The 20022-nt window shown below is 41.6% G+C and overlaps 1 protein-coding gene and 1 non-coding gene across 4 annotated transcripts; both read left to right on the forward strand.

Annotated features, from left to right (window-relative positions):
- LOC115196594 (eukaryotic translation initiation factor 3 subunit J-A) lies at nucleotides 1-12394 on the forward strand. Of its 3 annotated transcripts, none has more exons than XM_029757454.1 (8): nucleotides 1-110; nucleotides 232-332; nucleotides 6807-6861; nucleotides 6967-7061; nucleotides 7443-7554; nucleotides 8982-9143; nucleotides 9268-9341; nucleotides 10426-12394. In XM_029757454.1, the coding sequence occupies exons 1-8, from the start codon at nucleotides 89-91 to the stop codon at nucleotides 10558-10560; spliced, it is 756 nt and encodes a 251-aa protein (XP_029613314.1). In that variant the 5' UTR covers nucleotides 1-88; the 3' UTR covers nucleotides 10561-12394. The 3 variants fall into 3 exon arrangements, with proteins under 3 accessions (XP_029613314.1, XP_029613315.1, XP_029613317.1); XM_029757455.1 differs by lacking the exon at nucleotides 10426-12394 and adding an exon at nucleotides 9975-10306; XM_029757457.1 differs by lacking the exon at nucleotides 10426-12394 and adding an exon at nucleotides 9576-9811.
- A 6630-nt stretch (nucleotides 12395-19024) lies between these two features.
- On the forward strand, nucleotides 19025-19215 carry LOC115197804 (U2 spliceosomal RNA). The gene has a single exon (XR_003879062.1). It is a non-coding gene; the product is annotated as a U2 spliceosomal RNA (small nuclear RNA).
- The last annotated feature ends 807 nt before the right edge of the window (nucleotides 19216-20022 follow it).

Here is a 20022-nt window from a genome sequence, read left to right on the forward strand (position 1 = left end):
TGTATGTACCTCATTTTCTCTCGGAACCAAAGAGCCAGTTATCGATTGTACACACACGGAATTCATTAGGATCAGACACACAGGCAAGATGGCGGAGGGAGATTCATGGGGTAAGAATCAACCTGTTTGTGGAATAGCGTATTATTCAAGTTATACCTAAATCGTTGACAATTACACATATCAGAGATGATAGTTTTAAGTTTGTAAAATGTTTTGTATCGTTGGTCTTAGATGCTGACACTTTCGATCCGGACGAGCTGGCGGCTATCGGGACCAAGAAAACTGTTGTGGCGGATAAATGGGAAGGCGAGGACGACGATGACGATATCAAGGTAGCTAGCTAACTTAATTAGCTGGCTAACATCACAGTTGACTACAATGAATAACCAAAACAACCCTAGATAATTTATCGACAACGTGTATTTTTTTTGTTTTTACTCTGAATATGACTTGAACCCTAGTTGATTTCGAGGCTATCTGTTCGCATCCTAGCTAGCTAGATCACCAGGAATATGTTAACTAGCTAGCTAAAGTTAGCCGACCGGTCCCCAGTCTAGCAGTGACAAGTCGGGACTTATGGCGACAGGCTCCATCAAATGTCCACTGTATTCGACCCGCTAACCGACGGTGATGTTTAGCTAGTGGTCCCCCATCGTTAGCTAGCCACAGTTGTTAGAATTCATATATATATATATATCTCATTGGGTGTTAGCTAGCTAGAGATGGGCAACTTTGATGGGGGGGAGTTTCCCAGCATGTAAAAGCTGCAATAATGCGGGGCCTTGCCGCTAGTTAGCGTATTAAAGCGTCAAATTCGGTAGATATGCTCTTTGGGATGTATTACTTGATATTAGGTGTAGACAAAAATTGGGGTAATAGCACCCCTATTTTATTTTGTATTTTTTTTTGCAACATAATCCAATAAGACCGTCTATACTCAATCTGATTTTGGGAAGGTGATATTACCAAATCAAATGTTATTGGTCACATACAGACATTTAGCGGATGTTATTGCGGATGTAGTGAAATGCTTGTGTTCCTAGCTCTGATAGTGCAGTAGTATCTAACAATACACACAATCTAAAGTAAAATAATGAAATTAAGATATATATATATATATATATATATATATAAATAAATAAATAAAGCTTAGGACGAGCAATGCCGGAGTGGCATTGACTAAAATACAGTAGAATAGAATACAGTATATACATATGAGATGAGTAAAACATTATGTAAACATTAAAGTGACTAGTGTTCCATTTATTAAAGTGATCCGTAATTATATGTATAGAGGGCAGCAGCCTCTAAGGTGCAGGGTTGAGTAACAGGGTGGCAGCCGGCTAGTGACTGTGGCTAAGTTCAGGGCAGTGTACTGTCCGGATAGTGGTGACTATTTAACAGTCTGATGGCCTTGAGATAGAAGCTGTTTTTCCAGTCTCTCGGTCCCAGCTTTGATGCAGCTGTACTGACCTCGCCTTCTGGATGGTAGAGGGGTGAACAGACAGTGGCTCGGGTGGTTGTTGTCCTTGATGATCTCTTTGGCCTTCCTGTGACATCGAGTGCTGTAGGTGTCCTGGAGGGCCTGCAGTGTGCCCCCGGTGATGCGTTGTGCAGACTGCGCCACCCTCTGGAGAGCGTTGAGGTTGCGGGCGGTGCAACCCCGAAGACAGTACAGTATGAAGATAGGCTCAAAAACTGCTTCTCCAGTAGAAATCCCTGATCACATTTGTAGGCCATGTTATGGGGCCGTTAGCTAGCTAAACTCATGCGTAGAAAAATGAAAGTGTCAGTTTCACAAGGTTGTAGTAATAACAGTTCAGTTACTTGAAGACATTGGCTGAAATCAAGAAATTATTATTTTAGTTGTTTAATTATCTTCTCTCATTGACTTCTTCTCATACCCCGGGATGGTGTGTTTGGTCTGTTTCACAAGCGTTCCTGGAAGTCTTGCAATGTTGCTTTTCTGGGTTTAGATACCCTGTCATATTACTGTAGATTTTCTTTGTTGTTGCCATACAGTACCAGTCAACAGTTTGGACACACCTACTCCATTTTAAGGGTTTTTAAAAATGTATTTTTACTATTTTCTACATTGTAGAATAGTGGTGAAGACATCACAACTATGAAATAACACATATGGAATCATGTAGTAACTAAAAAAAGTGTTATACACTAATCAAAATATATTTTAGATTCTACAAAGTAGCCACCCTTTGCCTTGATGACAGCTTTGCACACTCTTGGTATTCTCTCAACCAGCTCCACCTGGAATGCTTTTCCAACAGTTTTGAAGGAGTTCACACATATGCTGAGCAATTGTTGGTGGCTTTCACTCTCTGCTGTCCAACTCATCCCAAACCATCTCAATTGGGTTGAGGTCGGGTGATTGTGGAGGCCAAGTCATCTGATGCAGCACTCCATCACTCTCTTCCTTTGTCAAATAGCCCTTACACAGCCTGGAGGTGTTTTGGGTCGTTTTCCTGTTGAAAAACTAATTATAGTCCCACTAAGCACAAACCAGATGGGATGGCATATCGCTGCAGGATGCTGTGGTAGCAATGCTGGTTAAGTGTGCCTTCAATTCTAAATAGGCCTTCATTGTAAATAAGAATTAGTTCTTAACTGGATAAATAAAATAAAAAAATCCATGTGAATTCACTATGAAATACACTACAGTTAGTTTCCTAATATGGACCCAAACCAAAATGAAAGTCTCTTCTAGTGATTTAAAATGAAACTTTTTAATTTGATAAAGACAAAACAAACAAAAAAAGGATTGTGAAAAGACCCCCGGTGGCATGTCTGGTGGGGTAAGTGTGTGTGTCAGAGCTGTGTGTAAGTTGCCTATGCAAACAATTTGGAATTTAACACAATGTTTCTTACAAAAAGAAGTGATGCAGTCAGTCTCTCCTTAACTCTTAGCCAAGAGAGACTGACATGCATATATTAGCCCTCTGGTTACACTGAAGAGCAAGATGTGTCGCTCTGTTCTGAGCCAGCTGCGGTTTAACTAGGTTTTTAACTAGGTCTTTCCTTGCAGAATTTGACCACACAACTGGATAATAATCAAGATAAGACAAAACTAGAGCCTGCAGGACTTGTTTTTGAAGTGTGGCGTCAGATCGATAGATATTTAACTTTCAGAACACGTAAGTACAGCCGACATGATGCATTTTGCTTTTGTGTGGAGTTTCCTTTAAGAGTTGGAAAAATGGCAGAAATACTTTGAGAAGTTAAATGAGAAGGAAATGCAAGCTTTGCACAGTGGAATTGAGGTATTATAATGGGTAGTACAGGTGCAGTAATGGTAGTACAGGTGCAGTAATGGTAGTACAGGTGCAGTAATGGTAGTACAGGTGCAGTAGTGGTAGTACAGGTCAGTAGTGGTAGTGCAGTAGTGGTAGTACAGGTGCAGTAGTGGTAGTACAGGTGCAGTAGTGGTAGTACAGGTGCAGTAGTGGTAGTACAGGTCAGTAGTGGTAGTACAGGTCAGTAGTGGTAGTACAGGTCAGTAGTGGTAGTACAGGTCAGTAATGGTAGTACAGGTCAGTAATGGTAGTACAGGTCAGTAGTACAGGTCAGTAGTACAGGTCTGTAGTGGTAGTACAGGTCAGTAATGGTAGTACAGGTCTGTAGTGGTAGTACAGGTCAGTAGTACAGGTCAGTAGTGGTAGTACAGGTCAGTAGTGGTAGTGCAGTAGTGGTAGTACAGGTGCAGTAGTGGTAGTACAGGTGTGGTAGTACAGGTGCAGTAGTGGTAGTACAGGTGCAGTAGTGGTAGTACAGGTCAGTAGTACAGGTCTGTAGTGCTAGTACAGGTCTGTAGTGGTAGTACAGGTCACTAGTACAGGTCTGTAGTGGTAGTACAGGTCACTAGTACAGGTCAGTAGTACAGGTCAGTAGTGGTAGTACAGGTCAGTAGTGGTAGTACAGGTCAGTAATGGTAGTACAGGTCTGTAGTGGTAGTACAGGTCAGTAGTACAGGTCTGTAGTGGTAGTACAGGTCTGTAGTGGTAGTACAGGTCAGTAGTACAGGTGCAGTAATGGTAGTACAGGTGCAGTAATGGTAGTACAGGTCAGTAGTGGTAGTACAGGTCTGTAGTGGTAGTACAGGTCAGTAGTACAGGTGCAGTAATGGTAGTACAGGTCAGTAGTGGTAGTGCAGTAGTGGTAGTACAGGTCAGTAGTGGTAGTACAGGTGCAGTAGTGGTAGTACAGGTCAGTAGTGGTAGTACAGGTCAGTAGTGGTAGTACAGGTGCAGTAGTGGTAGTACAGGTGCGTAGTGGTAGTACAGGTGCAGTAATGGTAGTACAGGTCAGTAGTGGTAGTACAGGTCAGTAGTACAGGTGCAGTAGTGGTAGTACAGGTCAGTAATGGTAGTACAGGTCAGTAATGGTAGTACAGGTCAGTAATGGTAGTACAGGTGCAGTAGTGGTAGTACAGGTCAGTAATGGTAGTACAGGTCAGTAGTGGTAGTACAGGTGCAGTAGTGGTAGTACAGTAATGGTAGTACAGGTGCAGTAGTGGTAGTACAGGTGCAGTAGTGGTAGTACAGGTGCAGTAGTGGTAGTACAGTAATGGTAGTACAGTAATGGTAGTACAGGTCAGTAGTGGTAGTACAGGTCCAGTAGTGGTAATACAGGTCAGTAGTGGTAGTACAGGTGCAGTAGTGGTAGTACAGGTCAGTAGTGGTAGTGCAGGTCAGTAGTGGTAGTACAGGTGCAGTAGTGGTAGTACAGGTGCAGTAGTGGTAGTACAGGTGCAGTAGTGGTAGTACAGTAATGGTAGTACAGTAGTGGTAGTACAGTAGTGGTAGTACAGGTGCAGTAGTGGTAGTACAGGTGCAGTAGTGGTAGTACAGGTGCAGTAGTGGTAGTACAGGTGCAGTAGTGGTAGTACAGGTGCTATGCTTAACCATCTGAATGGGATTCACCGTGAGGCCCAAACCGTTGTTGGTAGCAGCTGCATTGTGAATTCACATGGGATTTTTTTTGTTTTTCTTATTCTAAACAGGATTTATTTTTATGTGGAGTTTAAATGCTTTCCATTTGTAACATCCTTAGATCACCTACCATTTATAATTCAAACAGTGGATACAGACGTCATTGTCCTCCTTGCTGGGATGTTCCATCTTACCAAGGATTATCCAACGATAGATCTGTGGTTTGCTTTAGGAACGGGTAAAACCTACCAGGACATTTGCATCGACACCATTTGAGAAAGCTTTGCCAGGCTTCCACAGGCTGATTTCAGGATTGATCAGTCCTTGCGTCCATAGCTCTATACATTTTAAGTAATTAATTTCTCCGGCCCCATCCCACTTTTTACCAAAACAAGGGCGGGGAGAGCGCTTTAAGGAGATTGTTGCTTTAAGGAATACATTTTATATTATTACTTAATTTCATGTTATGAAAATTTTACTTACCGTAAATTCTGGACTATAAGCCACAACTTTTTTCCCAGGCTTTGAACCTCGCGGCTTAAACAATGACACGGCTAATATATGGATTTTTCCCGCTTTCACATTTTTTTTCTCCAAAAAAACACATTCTGTGACGTGCTCAGTTTTTTGGGCGGCATGAAGCTTTCATTAGACCAATGAAATTGCCAAACGGGTTAAGGTCAAACAACTTTTTTGTTTACTGTTTAGATTAAATCGAGCGCTCTCAAACTTCCCATCATTCTGATTACGGTAGTCATTTTGTCACCCTCATCATGGCAAAGACACGGAGAAATGCATATGATGCAGCTTTCAAGTTGAAGGCGATTGATCTGGCTGTTGGAAAAGGAAATAGAGCTGCTGCACGGGAGCTTGGTCTTAATGAGTCGATAAGACGTTGGAAACAGCAGCGTGAGGAATTGACTCAGTGCAAAATGACAATTAAAGCTTACTGCTAATTTTAAATTTTTTGTTACAAGCCGTGTTTCGTTAAAGCCTGTGTAAAGTTAATTTTTTTCAATGTACCGGTAGGCACCTGCGGCTTATAGACATGTGCGGCTTATTTATGTTCAAAATAATATATATTTTGTAAATTCAGTGGGTGCGGCTTATGTTCAGGTGCGCTTAATAGTCCGGAAATTACGGTAAGCTATTTTAAACATGACTACGGCTTCATTACCATCTACATTGGCAGCGATTTTTGAATTCCGCTTCCTAATTTAAGTTTGCAATGAGTACCCCTTCTAGGATGTTTTTCATATCATCTGAAGAATGTTTAACAAATGTCATGCTTTTATCTGTTGCATAACAATTTATAGTCAAATACCAGCTATTACGGCAGCCATTTTGAATTTTTTTGCAGTAACTCGCTTCCTGGTTAAGTTTGAAAAGGGTACCCCTGCTGGGATGTTTTCATATCACCTGAGAAATGTTTGTACCAAATTTCATGCTTGTATCCACCCTTTGCTGGATTCACCTTGCAGCAATACATTAAAGGCATTGAACTACTAGCCCCATTAGCTATAACTTGGCTATCATATGGGATGCTTATTAGTTACGTTGACTTTTTGTTTACTAGTGATCACATTACTAAACAAATAACATCTTAAAACAAATAACATCAGTATTTGTCCCAAATGGGACTTGAAGACAGCATTATCAATGGTGGAGCTAGATAATGCCAGCGGTCAAATCAGACAGGCCTAGCTAGTGGAATTCAACGATGGACAACGAATGAAATATAGTGTGTGATATGGCCCTAGTGGTAACTAGTGAGCTAAAAACACATTAATGGATGCCACATTCTGAAGCTTACATCCATTTTGTCCCTAACCTTGTTGTTTCCTGTTTCCTGTTTTGTAGGATAACTGGGATGATGACGAGGAGGAATTAAAAAAAGCAGAAGTGAAAAAAGCAGGTATTTTTTTTTTTAAACCACATGAATTGAACCAGTGAGTTGTGACTATATTAATTTAATACAAGCTCAATATTTTTATATCCCCCCCCCATTTTGTCTTTGTAGCAGAGACAAAACTTTCTGAAAAGAAGAAATTAGCTGAAAAAATAAAAGAAAAGGAAAGTTTACAAATGAAAAAACAAGAAGAGCTGAGAAAGCGGGTAAGTGTTTTTTTAAGGTAGGTGTTTTGCATGCTATGGCGTACATCCATTATGGCTAGTCGTCACCATAACCAACCCATCTACTGCCACAGTGATTGCTAGTTTGCTTATCAAAATTCAGCAGAAACTTGACCTTTTTGCTTTCAGCCAATATCCCTGATTATTTGAGTTGTATTTATCAAATTTAAAAGTTTTATTTTAAATTTAATTTTGGTTTAGGTCCATATTAGGAAACAAACTGTAGTGTATTTCATCTGCTTTCCCAGACCCAGTTGAAGCCTCTAAAATCAGCACTAAGGGATTTTACACTGTCCATGAATGACAAGTCATTGGCTGCTGGATCTGAAAGTATATTTCTTTGTTTGTTTGTTTGTTTGTTAGTTAGAGGAATCACAGGAAGCAGAACTCTCACCGGAGGATGAGCTTGCCGAGAAACTCAGAGTGAAGAAGTTACAGGAGGAAGCTGATCTTCTATTGGCTCAGGAGGCTTTCGGTAAGAGACCTGTATTACAGGAGGAGGTGAAAGTCTCTGAATAAGAGCGTCTGCTAAATGACTCAATGTACAGAAAAGGGAACATTTGCTTTCTGATATGGTCAGTAAGCAAATACATACATGGTTCAATTTGCTTATGCATAGAATCACATATTCATTACCAGTCAAAAGTTTGGACACCTACTCATTCAAGGGTTTTTCTTCATAAAAAAAAAAAAAAACTATTTTCTACATTGTAGAATAATAGTGAAGACATCAAAACTATGAAATAACACATATGGAATCATGTAGTAACCAAAAAAAGTGTTAAACAAATCAATATATTTTAGATTCTTCAAAGTAGCCACCCTTTGCCTTGATGACAGCGTTGCACACTCTTGGCATTCTCTCAACCAGCTTCGTGAGGTAGTCACGGGAACGTCCTTGGTTGCAACACTCCACTACCGAGTTCCAAACTTCCTCTGGGAGCAACAATCAGCACAAGAACTGTTAGTCGGGAGCTTCATGAAATGGGTTTCCATGAAATGGGTTTACACAAGCCTAAGATCACAATGCCAAGTGTCGGCTGGAGTGGTGTAAAGCTCGCCGCCGTTGAACTCTGGAGAAGTGGGAACGAATTCTCTGAAGTGTTGAATCACACTTCACCATCTTGGCAGTCCAACAAAAAATAATCTGGGTTTGGCGGATGCCAGGAGAACGCTACCTGCCCGAATGCATAGTGCCAACTGTAAAGTTTGGTGGAAGAATAATGGTCTGGGGCTGTTTTTCATGGTTCCAGTGAAGGGAAATCTCAACGCTACAGCATACAATGACATTCTAGACGATTCTGTGCTTCCAACTGTGGCAACAGTTTTGGGAAGACCCTTTCCTGTTTCAGCATGACAATGCCCCCGTGCACAAAGTGAGGTCTATACAGAAGTGGTTTGTTGATCAGTGTGGAAGAACTTGACTGGCCTGCACAGAGCCCTGACCTCAACCCCATCAAACACCTTTGGGATAAATTGGAACGCTGACTGCTGGCCTAATCGCCCAACATCATTGCCCGACCTCACTAATGCTCTTGTGACTGAATGGAAGCAAGTCCCCGCAGCGATGTTCCAACATCTAGTGGAAAGACTTCACAGAAGAGTGGAGGCTGTTATAGCAGCAAAGGGAGGACCAACTCCATAATAATGCCCATGATTTTGGAATGAGATGTTCAACAAGCAGGTGTCCACATACTTTTGGTCATGTAGTCTATGTTGAATGATAAATATTTAAGGCTGACAGTCTACACATATTACAGATTAATAGAAAGCTTTACAGAGAATCTAGAATAAACCAGACATTTTGCTAAAAGTATCAAGAGTTTTAGACATTGTCAACAACAGTTTCCTGTTGAAAGCTTCACATCATGCTGCTCAAATCATTTTTCCTTCTCAAATCAGGTGTCGTCAACAACGTCAAAGGAATTGATGCTATAAGCCCGTCTTCTAAAGATGACTTCACAGAGTTTGAAAAGTTGTTAAAAGACAAGATATCACCTTTCGAGAGTTCCATACACTATTCCGGTTTCCTAGAGTCCTTGTTTCGAGACCTCTGTCTCTCATGTAAGTATTGATTTAATAATATACAGTTTGAAAAGTAACCAATGTTATTGGTCATGCATCTCAATGGTCAGTGTCCCTGTATTATATGAAATAATGTTTTAACTGTGCACCTCTTATGTTACAGTGGAGGTGGAGGACTTGAAAAGAGTCAGCAACTCCCTCACAGTCTTACTAAGTGAAAAACAGAAACAGGAAAAGGTTAGTGTTTTCTTTTTCAAATGACAGACAAGTAGAGACGTTTATCACCAGTATACATGGTCTACTTCGACCGGTATTCAGTCTAGTCCGGGTCATGTTCATTAGGCAACAAACGGAAGAAAACAGACTGGATCAGTGAGGTACTACCTGGAGTTGCGTGCCCTAATGGAAATGATGATCAAATGAATTACTGTCATAAGACAATACTAATCATCCCCTCTTCATTTCCAACAGCAGCTGAATAAACAATACTAATCATCCCTCTTCATTTCCAACAGCAGCTGAATAAACAATACTAATCATCCCTCTTCATTTCCAACAGCAGCTGAATAAACAATACTAATCATCCCCTCTTCATTTCCAACAGCAGCTGAATAAACAATACTAATCATCCCTCTTCATTTCCAACAGCAGCTGAATAAACAATACTAATCATCCCTCTTCATTTCCAACAGCAGCTGAATAAACAATACTAATCATCCCCTCTTCATTTCCAACAGCAGCTGAATAAACAATACTAATCATCCCTCTTCATTTCCAACAGCAGCTGAATAAACAATACTAATCATCCCTCTTCATTTCCAACAGCAGCTGAATAAACAATACTAATCATCCCCTCTTCATTTCCAACAGCAGCTGAATAAAGGACAATACTAATCATCCCTCTTCATTTCCAACAGCAGCTGAATAAACAATACTAATCATCCCCTCTTCATTTCCAACAGCAGCTGAATAAAGGACAATACTAATCATCCCCTCTTCATTTCCAACAGCAGCTGAATAAACAATACTAATCATCCCTCTTCATTTCCAACAGCAGCTGAATAAACAATACTAATCATCCCCTCTTCATTTCCAACAGCAGCTGAATAAACAATACTAATCATCCCTCTTCATTTCCAACAGCAGCTGAATAAACAATACTAATCATCCCTCTTCATTTCCAACAGCAGCTGAATAAACAATACTAATCATCCCCTCTTCATTTCCAACAGCAGCTGAATAAACAATACTAATCATCCCTCTTCATTTCCAACAGCAGCTGAATAAACAATACTAATCATCCCCTCTTCATTTCCAACAGCAGCTGAATAAAGGAAAGAAGAAAAAGAAAGGTATGGTTTCTGCCGGAGGGATGAAGTCCAAGATGAAGGATGACCTAGCGGACTACGGCGAGTTCGACGGAGGTTACGTACAAGACTACGAGGACTTCATGTGACGTGACACCAACCGAGTGCTGCGTCTCAAACGGCACCCTGTTCCCTATGTAGAACCCTTTTTATATAGGGGACAGGGTGGCATTTAGTAGGCTTCCACTGTCTGACCCACATTCCCCCTCCACTCTGCTCCACCCAGCCCCCTCAGAGCATGACCTATGACCTGTTCTACTGCCCAGAGCCATCCAATGATAACCACCCTTATGTCGCCCACCGCCAGCCGCACACAAACTTGATTTTGAAAGAAGGGTTGAATGGTTTGGCCAAGAACGTCTGATTTCCTCGAAAACTGACTGACCAATAAGACTGTGTTCTGGATACCAAAATGTTTCACCTCCCATAATGAGATGCAAAAACACAGCAGCAAACTTTTTTTTTGTTTTTTCCCCCCCCAATCCTAGAATGAATTTAATTGTATCTTTTTAAAAGAAATGATCTGTCAACAAAATTAATTGTTACTGTTTGACGAAAGGAAAATATATTTTGTGTTCCATGCAAATCAGATTCTTAACTATTTTTCTCAAGTATTATTAAATCTTTTTTTTTTTACTCAAAGGATGGCTATTGGCATTCTGAAATATAACACTGCTTTTGTTATGTAAAGGATATAGTTCTCCGGATGTCAGTTCGGTGCTCATCACATATTACAATATATTGATCCTTGACATCATATAGTATTTTTCAGGAGAACATGTCCAACTAAGTCAAGGAGTTTAGGACCAGTTGAGAAAAGCAACATTGGAATGAACATGTTGGATAAATTCAGGACTCGGTTTGCATGGTTACATAGTCTTCAAATATATTTTTATTTGTTGAATTCCTAAATTCTGTGTTTTATAGAATTGGTTAAAGATTGATTACTTCTAGTTGTAAGGAGTGTAATATTGCCCTGAACATCCTTCCCCCTTACATTATTTTAATTTTCTAGGAAAATAATACAAAATGTTACTATAAAGTCATTTTAAGGCTAGGAAGTATTGAAGCCACACAAGTCAATGTGTGAACATAGGCCCATATACTGCTGAAATGAACATGATGTAACCATAATCTTAACTGTCAGTGTATTTTAATGGAGAAATGATGGCGCTGAAAATAATGTGTTTTTATGTAGCGTTTCAATAAATAGCCGTAGGGTACTACTCCGTGTCAGTTAGAAAACACAGCGCTGACCATTTCATCCTGGGCCTATGTTCACAAAGCGTCTGGGTAGATTTGCTGGTCTAGGATCAGGTGCCCCCCCCCCCCCCCTTATTCATTATGATCAGAAAAGGCTAAACTGATCCTAGAACAGCACTGCTACGCTGAGAAACCCAGTACAATCACTTCCACTGAGTTGAAGCAACAATCATTCTAGGTCTCCTTGGCATAACTTTGCACGGCTTGTATCAAGTGAGGTGAGAAACAGACCAAATGTATTAGGGAAGAAGGCTGAACTGGGATAATATAACTTGTTTTTCTTTTTCACAACACGTTTTCAGGATTGGTAATGGAAATAGAAACATAATATTAAATACTAGTTTTTATTTTTATTTTATCCACCTAATTTAATAAAATCATTGTTAAAATTGTTTTTACATTTTTTTTTTAATGCATTTTAGAATTTGGATCATTTTGGCTTATCAAATATGAAGTATTTTAATGTTATTTATGGGTTGATCTGAGAGTGGTGGACGAGTCACCGACTGACTACCTTACGTCAAAATAACTAACTACCTTCAACAAACAGTCTCCATTGGGGGAATTCATCTCGTTCATCAGATGAGCTGAATCAATGTGAATCAATGTATTTTTCAACGTATTGTGACATGGAATCGATGTGGAAAATACATTGGATTTGAGAAACAAAAAGTCTTAAACTTGTTTTGAGGGGTGAAATTTCAACCACAATATTACGTCATCATGGTAACCAAATTTGAACAGACAAACCTTCCAATGCGAGTTGAACATGTTCCTTTGAAACAATGTCAGATCATCAATGTTATATCCACTATCAGAAGAAAGAAAACAAAAGGCTTGGCAGCACCTCCTACTGGAGGATTGATCTAATTACAGCTACCCATTGGTCTCCCATTCAGAGTTTTAGAAACACTTAGCCCTGTTAAGTTACGATATTTGTCACTGACTATTACCAATGTTCTATCGTGAGAGTGATTGTTGAAAGGTCTCCACTTAAAAAAACAAAATAGATTCACTGTTGCTATCGAAGTCATTCTGAAGGGTAGATTTAACAGAGCAAATGACCATACTTTATCACTGTTTAGGCCTATAAACTGAGTGTACAAAACATTAGGAACACCTTCCTAATATTGAGTTGCACCTCCTTTTGCCCTTAGAACAGCCTCATTTCATCAGGACACTCTACAAAGTGTTGAAAGCGTTTCCACAGGGATGCTGGGCCCATGTTGACTCCAATGCTTCCCACAGTTGTGTTAAGTTGGCTGGACGTCCTTTGGGTGGTGGACCGTTCTTGATACACACGGGGAAACTGTTGAGCGTGAAAAACCCAGCAGCGTCGCAGTTCTTGACACAAACCGGTGCGCCTGGCACCTACTACCATACGCTGTTCAAAGGCACTTAATTATTTTGTCTTGCCCATTCACCCTCTGAATGGCACACATACACAATCCATGTCTCAATTGTCTCCAGTCTTAAAAATCCTTCTTTAACCCGTCTCCTCCCCTTCATCTACACTGGTTGAAGTGGATTTAACAGCTGATATCACTAAGGGATTATAGCTTTCACCTGGATTCATCTGGTCAGTCTGTTATGGAAAAAGCATGTTTTGTACAATCAGTGTATGTATGTATATATAATTTGCAAAGTCATCAACAGCTATTGTTTCAATTCAATCCTGGATTCAACAAAGAATAGACAATAGATTGGCCTACGGTTTCAAGCTCTGTTAGATTTTAAATGTATTGATACAGTGGCTTGTGAAAATATTTTTTTCTTTAAGCAATGGCTTTTTTTCTGGCCACTCTTCTGTAAAGCCCAGCTTTGTGTAGTGTACGGCTTAAAGTGGTCCTATGGACAGATACTCCAATCTCCGCTGTGGAGCTTTGCAGACTTCTGAAGGTAAAGTGGTTGCACCAGATCTTATTTAGGGGTTTCATAGCAAAGGGGGTGAATACATATGCAAGCACCACTTTTTAGCATGTTTTTAAAATTTTTATTCTGAACCAATTTATTTTTTTCATTTCACTTCACCAATTTGGACTATTTTGTGTATGTCCATTACATGAAATCCAAATAAAATCTATTCAAATTACAGGTTGTAATGCAACAAAATAGGACAAGCGCCAAGGGGGATGAATACTTCTGCAAGGCTCTGTATTTAGTAATTGGACCTGAAGAAGGCGTGACAGTTCCTCTTCCCCCTCAGGAGGTTGAAAAGGTTTATCATGGACCCTCAGATCCTCAAAAAGTTCTACAGCTGTACCATTGAGAGCATCTTTGACTGGCTGCATCACTGCTTGGTACGGCAATAGCACGACCCTCAATCGCCTGGTGCTACAGAGGGTGATGCGGACAGCCCAGTGCATCACTGGGGCAGAGCTCCCTGCCGTCTAGGACCTCTGTATAAGGTGGAGTAAAAGGAAAACCGTTAGACTCCAGCAACCCAAACCATAAGACTGTTCTCTCTGCTTCCGCACGGCAAGCACCAACAGGCTCCTGAACAGCTACTATCCCCAAGCCATAAGACTGTTCTCTCTGCTTCCGCACGGCAAGCACCAACAGGCTCCTGAACAGCTACTATCCCCAAGCCATAAGACTGTTCTCTCTGCTTCCGCACGGCAAGCACCAACAGGCTCCTGAACAGCTACTATCCCCAAGCCATAAGACTGTTCTCTCTGCTTCCGCACGGCAAGCACCAACAGGCTCCTGAACAGCTACTATCCCCAAGCCATAAGACTGTTCTCTCTGCTTCCGCACGGCAAGCACCAACAGGCTCCTGAACAGCTACTATCCCCAAGCCATAAGACTGTTCTCTCTGCTTCCGCACGGCAAGCACCAACAGGCTCCTGAACAGCTACTATCCCCAAGCCATAAGACTGTTCTCTCTGCTTCCGCACGGCAAGCACCAACAGGCTCCTGAACAGCTACTATCCCCAAGCCATAAGACTGTTCTCTCTGCTTCCGCACGGCAAGCACCAACAGGCTCCTGAACAGCTACTATCCCCAAGCCATAAGACTGTTCTCTCTGCTTCCGCACGGCAAGCACCAACAGGCTCCTGAACAGCTACTATCCCCAAGCCATAAGACTGTTCTCTCTGCTTCCGCACGGCAAGCACCAACAGGCTCCTGAACAGCTACTATCCCCAAGCCATAAGACTGTTCTCTCTGCTTCCGCACGGCAAGCACCAACAGGCTCCTGAACAGCTACTATCCCCAAGCCATAAGACTGTTCTCTCTGCTTCCGCACGGCAAGCACCAACAGGCTCCTGAACAGCTACTATCCCCAAGCCATAAGACTGTTCTCTCTGCTTCCGCACGGCAAGCACCAACAGGCTCCTGAACAGCTACTATCCCCAAGCCATAAGACTGTTCTCTCTGCTTCCGCACGGCAAGCACCAACAGGCTCCTGAACAGCTACTATCCCCAAGCCATAAGACTGTTCTCTCTGCTTCCGCACGGCAAGCACCAACAGGCTCCTGAACAGCTACTATCCCCAAGCCATAAGACTGTTCTCTCTGCTTCCGCACGGCAAGCACCAACAGGCTCCTGAACAGCTACTATCCCCAAGCCATAAGACTGTTCTCTCTGCTTCCGCATGGCAAGCACCAACAGGCTCCTGAACAGCTACTATCCCCAAGCCATAAGACTGTTCTCTCTGCTTCCGCACGGCAAGCACCAACAGGCTCCTGAACAGCTACTATCCCCAAGCCATAAGACTGCTAAATAGCTAACTATATAGCTAACAAAGTGGCTACACAGACTATCTGAGTTTAACCTTGTATTTAACTAAGTTTTTATTTTTGACTCTCTTTATGCACCCTCACACTGACACTCACTCCATCATTTGCTGAACACACATGATATGCCGATACATTTATACTGACTACACAGACTCACAAGCTGCTGCTGTGTTTATGTTTGGGCTCCTGAGTGGCGAGGCGGTCTAAAGCACTGCAGAGGTGTCACTACGGTCCCTGGTTCGAATCCAGGCTGTATCACATCTGGCCATGATTGGGAGTTCTATAGGGCGGAGCCCAATTGGCCCAGCGTCGTTAGGGTTTGGCCGGTGTAGGAAGTAGTTGTAAATAAAAAAAATTTCTTAACTGACTTGCCTAGTTGAATAAAATGTAAATAAAATACAAATCATATATCCTGATGCCTAGTCACATTACCCCTGTGCATTCGGGAAGAATTCAGATCCGTTGACTTTTTCCACATTTGATTACGTTACAGCCTTATTTTAACATGGAAAAAATGTAATCCTTATCAATCTACACACAATACTCATAATGACTAAGTGAAAAACATTTTTTTGCAAATATATATATATAAAAACATATGTATTCAGACCCTTTGCTATGAGACTTGAAATTGAGCTCAAGTGCATCCTGTTTCCATTGATCATCCAGGTTGTAAGGCAATAAAATAGGAAAAATGCCAAGAGGGGTGAATACTTTCACAAGCCTCTGTATCCCTGCAAAGTGGTAATCCTCTGAGACAGTCTGCTACACCTGCAAAGTGGTAATCCTCTGAGACAGTCTCCTAAACCTGCAAAGTGGTAATCCTCTGAGACAGTCTGCTACACCTGCAAAGTGGTAATCCTCTGAGACAGTCTCCTAAACCTGCAAAGTGGTAATCCTCTGAGACAGTCTGCTACACCTGCAAAGTGGTAATCCTCTGAGACAGTCTCCTAAAACTGCAAAGTGGTAATCCTCTGAGACAGTCTGCTACACCTGCAAAGTGGTAATCCTCTGAGACAGTCTCCTACACCTGCAAAGTGGTAATCCTCTGAGACAGTCTCCTAAACCTGCAAAGTGGTAATCCTCTGAGACAGTCTGCTACACCTGCAAAGTGGTAATCCTCTGAGACAGTCTGCTACACCTGCAAAGTGGTAATCCTCTGAGACAGTCTGCTAAACCTGCAAAGTGGTAATCCTCTGAGACAGTCTCCTACACCTGCAAAGTGGTAATCCTCTGAGACAGTCTCCTACACCTGCAAAGTGGTAATCCTCTGAGACAGTCTGCTAAACCTGGCAGTTCCTGAATTACAGTCTTTATGAACCCGCCATAACAGAACCAGTAGAAAGTGAGAATACAGCCTGGTCCAACCAATGGGCTGGTTGCTCTCTGAACGTCCTTCTGATGCCTGGTTTATATTTGTAAAAAAAATAGTGAAGAAATAGTTCCTCAAGAAAGAAAAATGATTCACAAGCACTGGTGGTAATCTTAGTACAGTTAAACAACGCCTCTCTTCATTGAGTAGCCAAGCTATCGGTCAATCCACAGACATCTTGGATATCTCTGTTACAATCACATGCTTCTGAAACTTCACACAAGATACAACTAAGGTGATAAAAAAATCAAGAGGATGTAGGCTGCTTCTCCATTCAATTAGAATTCTAAAAGTTACTAGTAAAACAGAGAGATTCAATATCTCCCAGATAAAAGCATAGTTTTGCAGGTCACAGCCTGTCTGAAAGCACAACATCCATTATCCACCTTTATGTTTGGATGTTCAGGGAATACAAGAGAAATTATACTTTAAAAGGTTGATTTAAATAGGTAGATAAGGGATTCGGCGCAGCGTTCTAAGGCACTGCATCTCAGTTCTAGAGGCGTCTCTACCGATACCCTGGTTTGAATCCAGGCTGTATCACAACCGGCCGTGATTAGGGAATCCCATAGTGCGGTGCACAATTGGCCCAGTGAAATGTCCCCTATCTGGGTACAATATATGAAATAGATTTTTCCACAGTGAAATAGGTTATACATAGCTGTGCCATTATTCAGAATTCGTAATTCGCGTGTATGAAATTTGAAGCACCAAGCGGCTAAACCTGCCGCGCTGAAAACATGCGCTTTATAATGTTTTGATTATATGACCAGGCTTTTATTTTACAATTTGTATCAGCAAGGATCTGGAGCCATCCGTCAGTAATACCCACATACATGTATTTTAGCGATCATTTTGTACATGTAGCCTGTTGTAATCATTATGGAACTGTAGCAGGTTAAACGTGGAGCCTGGCGCACCGTTCACCACGACTGGACCGCTGTCATACAGTTCCACCATTACTGACAATTAAAGTAGATTTATAGGACTATAGTTCAACCACTATTGGACACTTATTTTACACATTCGGATATTTCATGGATTTGAATTTGAATATGACAACTTTCAGGATGAATCAAACCAGTGCACGTTTTATTCATCAATATACAGTATTTCGTGAGTAGATAGATGCTCTCCAACCCAATAGGCCTATTGGTATTTTATGTGCATGATATGAAGTTTGTTGTAGTGACTGACTAAGCGTAATTGTAAAAGTATGCTTTAAAAGTGTCATGTTTGCAAAAGTTTATTATGCTGAGCACACATTTAGGCAGCCGGGACCTCAGGCCGGGACCGCAGGCCGGGACCACAGGCCGGGACCACAGGCCGGGACCACTGGCCACAGGCCGGGACCACAGGCCGGGACCACAGGCCGGAACCTCAGACCAGGACCTCTCCGTAGGCCGGGACCGCAGGCCGGGACCACTGGCCACAGGCCGGGACCACAGGCCGGGACCACAGGCCGGAACCTCAGACCAGGACCTCTCCGTAGGCCGCCCTGTCGGTCTAGCTCTCACTGCAGTCCAGTGCCATGGACATCTTTGAAGTTTGGCCTCTAGTAATTTAGGAGGGCAACTTTATAAAGGCCTCCTCACAATGGCCTTATCATACAAGGCTCTATAGACAGATTTAAAAATACATTGGCTATTTTTGCGCTGATGTTGTATGTGTTGAAGTCAAGCGGTTTAACATTGAAATGCATTTTAATTGATCGCATGGTGCAGCTTGGACAAGGCGACGGTCGGTGGAAGTCTGGCGCCACCAAGTGGACAATTATTTTAGTTCCGTTGTGGCAGCAGCGGTGCTTCCAGAGATATTTTATAAAAGATAAAATGTTACGTTAGTTTTATTATCTGCAAATTGTTTCTCCCACCCGTATTTGATAGATTATTATTCCAATTGATCTGTAAATCTGGTTTTAACTCAATAAGGATTTGTCTCGTTTCCGATTGGAGGAGGCTGGATGACCATGTGATTTCAGATCCTACCAATGTGTTACTTTGTAACAGTGAAAAGTGTCTTTTCCCGACGTTGATCAAATCCCAATCTATGCAGCATGTTTTACCACAAGCATCATCTTTGATATGTGGTGTAAAGTTTACAGAGCTGATTTTGGTGAACCCGTTACCGGATTTGACGTGTCCGAGAACGGCACCTTCCTCCCGAAAGCATTGCGGTATCGCTTCTCGGCCTTTTGGCTAAGATCAAGTGTAGTATCTGTTCTTATCAGTTTAATATCTGATACGTCCCCTATCTGGGGACCATATATTAAATTGATTTTTGGAACAGGGAGATGGAATAGGGGCTTGCTCCGTCCACTCCACGCATCGACCTGGTATTGCAGTACCTCCAGGAACGGTGCACCCCCTGCCGTTGTGAATATAAACCAGATCAAGATAACAGGATGGTGTTTCTTTTGTCAGAATCATCAAGGATATTACGTTTGATCAAGTCTATCTCAATGAGTCCTTGATAGTGCTGGTCAAGTCAGTCACCTAATTCATCTAAGCAAATTATATTTGTCACATGCACCCGTAAAATTGTACTTACAATTCCTTAATAACCAACAATGCCGTTTTAAGAATATTTTTTTTTTTTTTAAGTAACACAATAACGGGTCAATGTGCGGGGGAACCGGTTAGTCATTATATTGACTATGATAGTTGATATGAATGGTGAGTTTGATCATCACATCAACGTTTATTCGTCACTTGCACAGGATACAGGGTTTAAACGCTACAGTGAAATGTTTACCTGCATCATATATACATTACATTACAATTACGCCCGGAACATGATCCGGAACCTCTACGTTTTGGACTGTTTCATTCCGGACCCTATTTGATCTGGTACCTCTCGTGGCATGAAAAATAAGTGTCACTTTTTGCAATGTAAAATTCTAATAAACACGAATAAAGTTCATTCGAATTGCCTCTTCCTTAATTCTTCTGGTCGGGAAGCAAATGGCTCTTGCTAAAAAAAAGTGAATAATCTAATATGTCAGCTGCTACCAAAATATTTGATCAACTTCTAAATATGGTTGGTTTTACAAAGTAAAACAGAGAGGCGTAGGCCATCAGCAGCGAGTGAGATGCGCATCTTTGGGTGAATCAGTGAAACTGGAAAGCATTTTTAGGACTATTAATTTCCTCCTCATATTGTAGCCTAATGTGTCT

The sequence above is a fragment of the Salmo trutta genome, chromosome 7, assembly GCF_901001165.1.
Source record: "Salmo trutta chromosome 7, fSalTru1.1, whole genome shotgun sequence".
NCBI lineage: Eukaryota > Metazoa > Chordata > Actinopteri > Salmoniformes > Salmonidae > Salmo > Salmo trutta.

Excerpts from the sequence above, each read along its gene's own strand:
- LOC115196594 (XM_029757454.1), top strand. The coding sequence starts at position 89 with ATGGCGGAGGGAGATTCATGGG. Across the intron at positions 7,062-7,442 it reads AAGAAGAGCTGAGAAAGCGG|TTAGAGGAATCACAGGAAGC; the intron begins GTAAGTGTTTTT and ends TTTGTTTGTTAG. Across the intron at positions 9,342-10,425 it reads AAAAACAGAAACAGGAAAAG|CAGCTGAATAAAGGAAAGAA; the intron begins GTTAGTGTTTTC and ends CATTTCCAACAG.